The 11,167-nt window shown below is 43.2% G+C and overlaps 1 protein-coding gene across 2 annotated transcripts in view; it reads right to left on the bottom strand.

The window, feature by feature from the left end:
* Window positions 1-253: 253 nt before the first annotated feature.
* Window positions 254-11,167, bottom strand: part of LOC143031017 (uncharacterized) — a 46,135-nt gene continuing 35,221 nt past the window's right edge. Inside the window, exons 2-4 of one of the 2 annotated variants that reach the window (XM_076194357.1) lie at window positions 9,144-9,377; window positions 7,088-8,647; window positions 254-694 (exon numbers count right to left, since the gene is read on the bottom strand). In XM_076194357.1, the coding sequence (XP_076050472.1) occupies window positions 8,282-8,647; window positions 9,144-9,362 (585 nt within the window). In that variant the 5' untranslated portion in view covers window positions 9,363-9,377 and the 3' untranslated portion in view covers window positions 254-694; window positions 7,088-8,281. The remainder of the gene's footprint in view (window positions 695-7,087; window positions 8,648-9,143; window positions 9,378-11,167) is intronic. The other variant, XM_076194358.1, reaches the window with a different exon arrangement.

Below are 11,167 nucleotides of genomic sequence, written 5' to 3'. Positions count from 1 at the left end.
TAGATGAGAAAGTGGTGTGTGCAAAAACAATACATGAATTTAAAAATAGTTTAGATAAAATGAGATATGAAGACGGAACATCACGAGCATAGCTCCCCTTCCCGTAAAATACAACTAGGTAAATACACACACACACACACATCACCACCTTCCACATTTGATGGTCACTAGCACGATTCACACGTCACATTCATCCACAAAACAGTGTTTATACACACAACTCGTGATAAATAAATCATGCATTAACAGTACATTAGGGGGGACTTTGCTTTACCTTCTTTTCACCAAAAGTGCCGCCCTGGGGCATTGCCCTCCACCTGCCTCTCCCCTTGTCGGGGCCCTGGCAGTGGGTGAGGATGAAATGGGTGGGAATGGAATTATACCTTTTGACTTTGGCTTCCTCCCTTTTAAGGTGGAAAAAACCTTGGTATATTTATAAGTACTTATAATACTGACCTGTGTGAATGTCCATAGAATCTCCGAGTATGCTGGATGCCATAGCGGATCACTCAATGTGCCACCCAGATCACCCAGGACCCCAAGGTGAATCCCAAGAGGGTTCTCCAGGTTTGGAAGCCTTCCAAAGGGCAAAGTCATTGGGGCTTCTCTTCTCCTTCTGGTGGTCTTCCAATACAGACAAATCTCCCTCACCTTCCTGCAACACTTCTTGATTGCTGTAAGCTTTTGGTACCAACTGAGATCAAGCAAAAAAGTCGATGATTAATCTTACATACATACATATTTTACCAAAACTAGATTTAATATTTACAACGAAACCTGAAATAGTGGACAAAGTCCACTACAAGACACCAATTGGAAAGAGTGACCATGTACTCACCGAAACTGTACTAAAGGAAGAAATAGAGATGAAGAGGAGCAAAAAGCATAGGAAAGGAAGATTGATGTACAACAAAACAGACTTTGCAAAACTAAAGACATTCTTCCAGAATGCAAACTGGGAAAAATTCTATATGGAAGAGACAACAGTGGAAGAGAAATGGAATATACTGTTGGATAATTACAATGAAGGGGTAAACAGGCATGTACCAAGACAAAAGCGAGAGAGAGAGTACATTAAATGTTGGTTCAACCAAAGATGCAGTGAGGCAAAAGACAGAAGGGACAAAGCTTGGAAAAGGTGGAGAAAAGACAAAAAACAAAGCAAATGGCAAATTTATATAAACTATAGAAATGAGTATGTTAATGTGAGAAGAGAGAAGAAAAGGAACCATGAGAAGGATATTATAGATAAATGCAAAGATCAGCCCAAGCTATTCTACCGGTATGTAAATGGCAAACTTAAAACCAAACAGGAACTAGTGAAACTATGCCAAGGAAATATAGAATACACAGAAGAATTAGAGATGGCCGAAATCATGAACAACCACTTTTAAATCTGTCTTCACCAGAGAGAAAATACAAAATTGGGACGTAGATAATAACAAACATTCTCCCCACATGAGTGAATTTACAACATCACAAAAAGAAATATCAGAACATCTATCAAGACTGGATGTCAGAAAATCACATGGCCCGGATGGAATTGCAAATTGGATTCTAAAAGAATGCAAAGAAGAGCTAACGGACAAAATACACATCATAATAAATAGCTCACTCAAGGAAGGAAAGATACCTAATGACTGGAAAAATGCTAACATTGTACCAATATATAAAGGAGGAAACAAGGAAGAACCCACCAACTATAGACCAATATCACTGACAAGCACTATAGCCAAAATTTGTGAGAAAATCATCAAGAATAGATGGGTAAAACACCTGGAAGATAACAACATATTAAACCCAAGACAATTCGGGTTCAGACAAGGTAGATCATGCACCACAAACTTGATATGCTTCTACTCAAGACTAATAGACATAGTGCAAGAAAGAAATGGATGGGCTGATTGTGCATTCCTAGACTTGCAAAAAGCATTTGACAAAGTACCACACAGAAAATTACTAAAAAAACTGGAACACATAGGAGGAATACAAGGGAACCTACTAAAATGGATGGAGGACTTCCTGACTGGAAGAAAGATGAGAGTAGTGCTCAGAGAAAAATATTCAGATTGGAAAGAGGTGATCAGTGGAGTACCGCAAGGATCTGTACTGGCACCAATAATGTTTGCTATCTATATGAATGATATGGACAAGGGCGTGAACTGTTACATGAGCTTCTTTGCTGATGATGCTGAACTGTTAAGGAAAGTAGAAACTGATAAGGACTGTGAAGCACTGCAAGAAGATCTGAATAGGGTATGGAACTGGAGTCAGAAATGGGAAGTGGATTTTAATACTAAGAAGTGTAGCATAATGGAGTTTGGAAAAAGCAAAAACAGAATATCAAGAAAATATACAATTGGAACCAAGGAAGTAATGAAAGTAGGATCCGAAAAAGACTTGGGAGTTATTATCACAAACGACTTGTCCTATGATACACAGATTAACAAAATTGTCGGGGAGACTTACAACTTGCTAAGATCAATAAAAGTGGCTTTTGCTTACCTGGACGAAGACATGATAAAAAAAATTTTGGTTACATTGATAAGGCCTAGACTAGAGTATGTGGCGACATTGTGGTCCCCCAGTACCAAAAAGAACATAAAGGAAATAGAAAGAATCCAAAGAGCGGCTACAAAAATGGCACCTGCACTTGCAAACCTATCATACAAGGAGAGATTGGCTAAACTGGAGCTACCGACACTGGAGGAAAGAAGAGAGAGAGGAGACCTACTGACCATCTACAGAATCATGAAAGGCACAGAGATACTTGATAGAGAAGAATTACTAAACTGGGACAAGAGAAACACAAGAGGACATGGAAGGAAATTAAGAAAACATAGCTATAGAAGAGAACTAAAGAAAAACAGTTTTCCACATAGAGTTTTAGACACTTGGAACAAACTGGATAATGAAATAGTAAGCGCAAAAACCATTCACGAGTTTAAAAGCAAACTAGACACTGAGAGATACAATGGCGGGACAACACGAGCATAGCTCCCCTTCCCGCAAAATACAACTAGGTAAATACAGGCTTTTTTTCCCCCTTACACAGGAGGTAGCCAAAAGAAAAAGGCATAGGAACCACTCCCACCACCCATTCCATCCCTATCACACTCCACTCCCCTCTTCCCTCCCTCTTATCTTGGCACCTCCTGGATGATGGACGATTAATTTCACTGCGCCAATAACGTAAACCTTAATCCTCTTCATAATGGGGTAATTCAATCAGCGTACTTTTCCCTCAACTCTGAATATTACAAAATATGGGAAGATTTCGAAAGTTTATTTACCTTTTATAACCTACTGGGGAATATGGTGGCATTATTCTAATCCCCTAATATAGTCTGACCAGTTAACACAACTAAATGGGTGCTACTATAGCGTGAGGTCTACCACCATATGTCGCCTACCCAGGTGCACCCTGAGGTCTACCACGTGATCCGCATTCCTCCAGGATGCTCCCCTCACCTGTGATCCAATCAAACATGTGTCCTGCCCAAATACATAAAAAAAAACGTGACCTATCCACGTGACGTGACCTAACATAACCTATTTGTATCATTCTTAGAAGATGTACAAAGTGTGTATCGCTAGAATAAATGTATGGAAATATATGATAACATGTTTATTTTTACATTTCTTCCTTTAATATAAATGTAATTAGAAATCCAATTATCTAAGTTGCTCCTAGGATATGTACAAAATATGTGTTAATCCCTAAAATAAATACATAGAAATGGTAGACCTCACGCTATAGTATGGTAGACTTCACGCTATAGTATGGTAGACCTCACGCTATAGTAGCACCACTAAATGACTGTCCAAATTAGAATTACCAACTCTGGAACAAAGAAGGGAAAGAGGAGACCTACTATCTATAGACTTATGAAAGGAACAGAAATCTTAGATAAGAATGATTTATTGAAATGGGACAATGGAAAAACAAGAGGACAAGAAAAGAAAATCAAAAAAAGATAATTACAGAAGAGACCTAGAGGAAGAAAAAAAAAAAAAAAAAATCTGGACACTTCCAACCCGTTCCCGATGCAGCAGCGGATGCACCTGCTAGCACAAACGAACTCTGGTAAAAATCAGAGACATTCAAAATCCTACTGAGCCAAAACAGGGAGTCACTACTATAATTTTTTTTTCTAATCCATCTACAAGGAGGCTATATACTGACAAAGATTAATCAAAGTTACACAATTCAGCTTATCCAACAAAGCAATGTAATAACCTTCCAATATATGGTTACAATTTAAACTACAAACTTAAAAACTATATATCATAAGGAATCTTTCTAGTATAAAATTTAATATTGTACCAATATACTAAAAAAAAAAAGTAATAAAAAAAATATATATATATAGATAATAAAGTAATAAATATATATATACATATAAATATATAATAAAGTAATGTTATATATATATATATATATATATATATATATATATATATATATATATATATACAAATAACAAAATAATACATAGACATACCAACAACTTATTCCTCCTTACAAGGGAGGTAGTCAAAGGCAAAAATCCACTCCCACATAATAATAATAATACATACATGCACACATACATATACCAAGGCTTTTTCCCCCTTACTAGGGAGGTAGCCAAAAAGGAAAAGGCATAAAATCATTCCCACCCATTCCATCCCTAAATACACTCCACACCCCTCCACCCTCCCTCCCATCTTAGCACCTCCTGGACCACGGATCATCCCTGCACCTTGTCCACCGCCCTGGGTCAGAAGCAGCGTTGCAAGACACAGCACATCCACAGCAAGGCCGCTTCATCAAATCGGCGACCCCCCCCTCTCCATTCCCCCATGCATATAAGAAGACGGAGAGAAATCCCTTCAGGCTGTGTCAAATTTTGCTCACACATACTACCTCACCCCCCATCCCCCCACCCTTTCCTCCCCACGCACCACATCATCATCCACATACAACCACTCTCCATTCACCCCCACCCTCCGTCCTCTCCCCTCCTTCCTCAACAGACACCCACCTCCTCCCCAAAGCCCCCCTCACCCCATCCACCCACCCCACCCCAGGACGTCCCCCCATGCTCACTCCCTCCACACCCCCCTACCAGTCCCCCCTCACTCCCCCCCACGTATCCAAACCATCCCAACACTCCTTCATCAACCCCACCTCCCAACCCCCCTTCCACCCCTGTTCTCCTCCTCACCTCCTCATTTCTCACTCCATCCAGCCCAGCAACCCCCACCACACCTCTCAGACAACTCATCTCAAACACATTCAAATTCCTTCTCTCCTCCTCTCTTACATTCCATGCTTCCACCCCACACAGTGCTGCCGGCACAATCACTCCTCCCCCACACAGTCTCCTCCCAGCATCCCCTCCCAAATGTCCATTCCTCACTACACCCTTCAATCCACCAAGGCATTCACTTGCTTCTCCCAATCTACATTCCACCTCCACCCCCACTCCACCCTCTCCCGCTACATTCACATCCAAGTATCCAAAACCATCCACCTCCTCCAGTCGCTCTCCCCCAATGCTCACTTCCAGTCTACCACCACCCTCACCCCCTGTACATCTCATCACCTTACTTTTACCCACATTTATCTTTAGCTTTCTTCTATCACACACTCTCCCAAACTCTGTCACCAACTTCCTCAATCCCTCCTCCAATCCTGCATCAAGCGCTGTGTTGTCTGCAAACAACAGCTGGCTCACCTCCCACTCCTCTCCATTTTCTTCAACCATCTCCAACCCCCTCGCACCACCCCCGCACCCACCCATCCATGTACAAGTTGAACAGCCAGGGCGACACAACGCATCCCTGACGAAGTCCCACCTTTACCTCAAACCACTCACCCTCTCCATTTTCAATCCTGACACAAGCTCTACTACCCTCATAAAAACTCTTGACAGCTCCCAGAAGCTTTCCTCCTATCCCGTAAATCTGCAAAACCTCCCACAGTGCCTTCCTGTCTACCCTGTCACAAGCCTTTTCCAGATCCATAAAAGCAAAAAAAAAACATCCTTCCCCTTTCCTATAGCTTTCTCACATATCTGTCTTACCACAAAAACCCGATCCACACAACCCCCACCCGTCCCAAATCCACACTGTTCCTCACCAATTACTCCCTCTCTTCCTCTCCTAATCCTCTCAATCAAGATCCTCCCATAAGCCTTCCCAACTACACTTAACAAGCTAATCCCTCCAAAACCACCACACTCACACTCGTCCCCTTCTCCCCTGTAAAGTGGAACTACACAGGCACTCCTCCAGCACTCTACCCTCTCTCCAGCAAACATTAAATAACCTCACCAGCCAGTCCATCATCACTGTACCTCCTCCTCTCACACATCCTACATGGCATCCATCCAGACCAGGCACCTCACCCACCCTCAACATCCCAACAACTGCCTTCACTACATCCTTCCTTATTTCTCCTCCATTTTCCTCACTCATCACGGTCATTTCTTTAGCATTTCCCACTGCAGCTATCTTTCCATCCCTATCCTCCTTCACATTTAGCAACTCCCTTAAATATTCTGCCCATCTTCCCCTTACTGCCTTTTCTTCCATTATCATCTCTCCATCTGCACCTTTTACCTTTTCTTCTCTACTTGATTCGCCTCCTCTTCCTCTCTTAATTTCTTTCCAAAATATTTCTTATTACTTTCAAAATTTAAATAATAATAATAATAATATACATATATATAACCCTAAAAATGCAACAATGCCCAAAGCATGTCCCAGGAATCACACTAATTGGGCTAATGTATGGCCCAATTACACATTCATACATCCATATACCAAAGGCTTTCTTCCCCCTTACAAGGGAGGTAGCCAAAAAACATACATACATACATACATATACCAAGGCTTCTTCCCCCTTCCAAGGGAGGTAGCCAAAAAGGGAAAGGCATAAAAACACTCCCACCCATTTCATCCCCAAAAAACAAAGGCACAAAAACCACTCCTACCCATTCCATCCCTATCACACTCCGCTCCCCTCCACCCTCTTCCCTCCCTCTTATCTTGGCACCTCCTGGATATACACACAAAAAAAAGTCTCCACTGAACTTACCAGACGAGGCATTACTGCCACCTCTCTTAGTATCCAAACCCTTCTTATGGTTCTTCTTTACGACTTTCCCTACATCTACGTTCTCTGCCCCAGAACTGGAGGCTGTCGTCTGCTGGGATAGTGACTCTTGTGGGTTATCGGAGGAGCAGAGGATACTTCGTTGATTCACCGTCAACGTCAAGGGGTTAGGAGAGGTGGCAGAGGACGAAATGGCTGAGGGAGAGGAGGAAGGAGCGGGAGAAGCATCACGACTACGAGAGGAACATTTTCCGTTGGAATCGCTTTTACTTAACTTGTCTTCTGCACGACATTAGATCATGCTTGTTGGAGGGCACGGCTTATGTCGAGAAGAAACGTCTGGGTCTTCTGTGCTCTCCCAATACTTCAAAGCAGGTTTTTCAGTATCGTTTCAGCTAAACAAATCCACAAAGGACTCTTCATGGTCATAGAATGTCAGTCCGTACTTAGCCTTCACTACCTCTACACAAACAACTCCTGCATCTTCTCACACAGCAACCTCGGCTCTGTCGTAATTATCGGCAATTTCTTTGGCCGAATTAGAAACCTCGTCGTTAGCTTTACACGTGACCTTTTTGCGGTCCAAGCTTGCTTCTGCTCTGTTTCCGAGGGAAGGATCGAGAACTTTGGCTTCATCTAAACAAGGAACCTCCTGAACCTGAAGATAAAATTCCTCTCAGGTCGCTTGGTTCCGATTCACACCTGGATGCTCATCCTTCTGAAATTCTTCTTCAGACGTCAGTTCTTCAGGCAAGATATTCCTTGGCACTGGATTCGTAAACTCAGGCTCCTGCGGCAAGTTTTCTACAGCTGTGGACATCCCGGCACTAACCTCCGCAGGCTCAGAATCTGTCAATACATCTTCCTTGGTTATCAAACTCCTGTGTATTGGACTCGTGACTCACTGTGGGAACTTGTTGTACGCATTGATCTACCTGATCTTTCGACATGTACCCTTTCAGTAAGGTCTCCCAAGGAACAGGTTCCCGAGGTCTATCACTTCCGGGTTCCTGACGTCCTTCATGTTCTGGAAATAAGTTTCCGCATACTTCAATTAAGAGATCTTCCCAAGTTTGGGCTGCATCATGTGGGGCGTCGGTGGCCCCGAGTGTCTCGTCAACACCCTGGCTGAGTTCCTCGATGCCTGTGTTCTCCAGGTTCTGGTCACAGTTTCCGTTAGATGATATGTCTACGACAGGTTCCCCCAATGAATACAAATGCCTCAGGATTCAGTTCTTCTCCTCCTACTGCCCCTTCAACGGGTTCCGCAATGCAACCGATTCCTTTTCTTCCTCTTCCTTCCCTCACCCATTCGTCACATTCTGCAGCACCTCGGCCAGCCTTGACTACAGTGGAAGCCTTTTTGCCTCTAGCACTACCTTTGGGGTACGGAGTACTCCCTTTCCTTGGGCAGGACTCCCTCGAGGTGTCGTGCCCTTTATGGTACTCCGTAGCAGTCACAAACGGAATGCCTTGGAAGCCCTTGATGTGTAGCCAATAGTTACGCAAACTGATGCTGATTAAGCAGCTCTCGCACATCTGCTGTGGGGGGGAAAATAAGTAAGAAAAGATCTGTATGCCTAAAATATATGCAAGTATAAAATCACTTCACCCTTTTAGCGCACGATACGTAACTTTGTCATTTTTTACGTATTTTGTCTCATGTTCACTAACACTGACCCCCGTTGCTTCTTTTAATTCTGGATGAAGGTGGGAGAGAGAGATGGGGGGAGAGAGGAGGAGAGATGGTGGAGAGAGGGAGAGAGAGATGGTGGAGAGAGGGAGAGAGGGAGAGATGGTGGAGAGATGAAGAGAGAGATGGTGGAGAGAGGGAGAGAGGAGGGAGAGGGAGAGGGAGAGATGGGGAGAGGGAGAGATGGGGAGAGGGAGAGATGGGGAGAGAGATGGAGAGAGAGAGAGGGGGAGAGAGATGGAGAGAGAGAGAGGGGGAGAGAGAGCACACAAGAGAGAGAGAGAGAGAGGTGGGAAGCAACACCGAAGACCTGCACCTTCTTCCCTCAGCACCTGGAGGACTCACCGCATCCTCGTCCCTGCAGAAGTCGACGTAGCAGGAGGGTCGCGAGGCGTCCCCTCTACCGGCAGTGCTGCTCCTGTCGGCCCCGCACGGGCTCCTCCTTCTGAAGGATGACCTCGCACTGCCAGGGGACCTCCCAGGGAGACTGCCACCGCCCTCCGAGGAGGAGGACGCTCCAGAGGAGAAACGCACGTGGCGGACGGTTCCGTACAAGTTGCACATCTGGACCACCTCACTCTGAAAGTCGCCACATGTAATTGTACGATAAAGACGAAGATGGGAAGAAAAGGGAAGGGATTATGTAATACATAAATATATCATATATATATATATACACACACACACACACTCAAACCTCATTTTTCCAGATTAATTGGTGCAGCTACCTGTCCGGATAATGAAAAAATCCGGATATTGAAAATGTTTTTATTTTAGTCCAAAATACAAAATTATAAACCCAAACTCACCCTTCATCTAACCTCAACATATAGTGGAACATAACACATTGGTTTGAGGTTGAAAGAAGTGTTCTTTACTTGTTTTCATCTGATGAAAATCCCTCGAAATCCGGTGGTGAGGTACTTGCATCTTGTGATGGGCCAGGTTCACAGACTTGAGCTGGTGGTGCAGAAGTGAAAAAACTCGTTATTTTTCCTTGACAACCTGCCTGGTGCTGCTCCTTGATGATCAATTTCCTCAACATTCTCAGAGATCTATAATGTGAGGCAGTTTCAGGGATGGTGCTGTTGTATAATCAAGTAAGGCATCGACGTATGGGAGGAGTTGAGAAAGCCTAACTTTCTTCACGTTCAAATCTGGCTCCTCTTCACTGCTGCTGTCCTCCCCTTCACCGGTTACAGAGGCAATGATTTCGTTGTCGTTCATTTCATGGTGTCCCTGAACTTCATCTTGCTCCTCCAGCCATTCACGCACATCATCAACCAAATTCGTCACACACATTTCTTACATTTACTCCTTCCTCAAGTTTCATGATTAAGTCCAATTTTTGCCGCACTGTTAGAACAACTCGCTTTCGTTTCACGACTTTATTAGGCATGATGACACAGGTGTATTCGTAGGACTGTATGGTAGCGTATTGTAAATAGGTGTTGTATGGCCTTCACTCCGTGACTAGCATCGTTTATATACCCCGCCGCGCGCCATCTGGTGTTTACATTTCAAACTACTGTAACTCAGTATCGTTCGCCTCACGTACGTGGTGGTTTTTCGGTCTTTCAGGCAGCTATTATTTTTGAAAATAATATTTAGCTGCCCAGCTGCTTCAAAACGTCCAGATAAACAGAAATCCAGATATGTGAAGGCCGGATGAACGAGGTTTGAGTGTATATGGAAATAAACTCCACCACAAGGACTTGAGCCTTTGCCATAGCGACTACTTATTCTAAAACAAAGGCGATAGCATTGAGCCACCCAGGCCGTACTATAAAAGGAACCACCCGATTCTTGACCTGGAGGTTCCCCGACAGTACTAGGGCAGCTCAGTCTTTCTTCTAATTTCACCGAGTCTTTATTATGGTGAGCCATCCTACAAGTTGTGTGTCATTTTGACAAATGCTATCGCCTTTGTTTCAGAATAAGCAGTCACTACGGCAAAGGTTCAAATCCTTGCTGTGGAGTTTATTTCCATTTGTCAAAATAACACACACACACAGATATATATATATATAAATATATATATATAAATATATATATATAAATATATATATATATATAATACAGAGTTGTGGAGGTGGAGTCGGAGTCGGAGTCAGAGAGAGTCGGAGGTTTTAGCTGGGAGTCGGAGTCGGATAACTAAGAGTACTAGGAGTCGGAGTCGGAATTTTTTTTATCCGACTGACTCCATAAGTCCAGCTGTAAAATACCGTCTATAGATGTGCACTGTGAAATAATTTGTTGCTATTGTGCAAATAGAAAGCAGTAGGTCTCATTATTCCAAGTTTAAAAAATCTAAACAATTTTATATGTTGTGTTGAGAAAATTTTATAACCATCCAGTTTAGAATAGTT

The sequence above is a fragment of the Oratosquilla oratoria genome, chromosome 12 (genome assembly GCF_046742065.1).
Source record: "Oratosquilla oratoria isolate Oo_2021 chromosome 12, ASM4674206v1, whole genome shotgun sequence".
Taxonomy (NCBI): Eukaryota; Metazoa; Arthropoda; class Malacostraca; order Stomatopoda; family Squillidae; genus Oratosquilla; species Oratosquilla oratoria.
The sequence above is the reverse complement of the archived record's forward strand: the minus strand, read 5'-3'. Positions and strand labels throughout refer to the sequence as shown.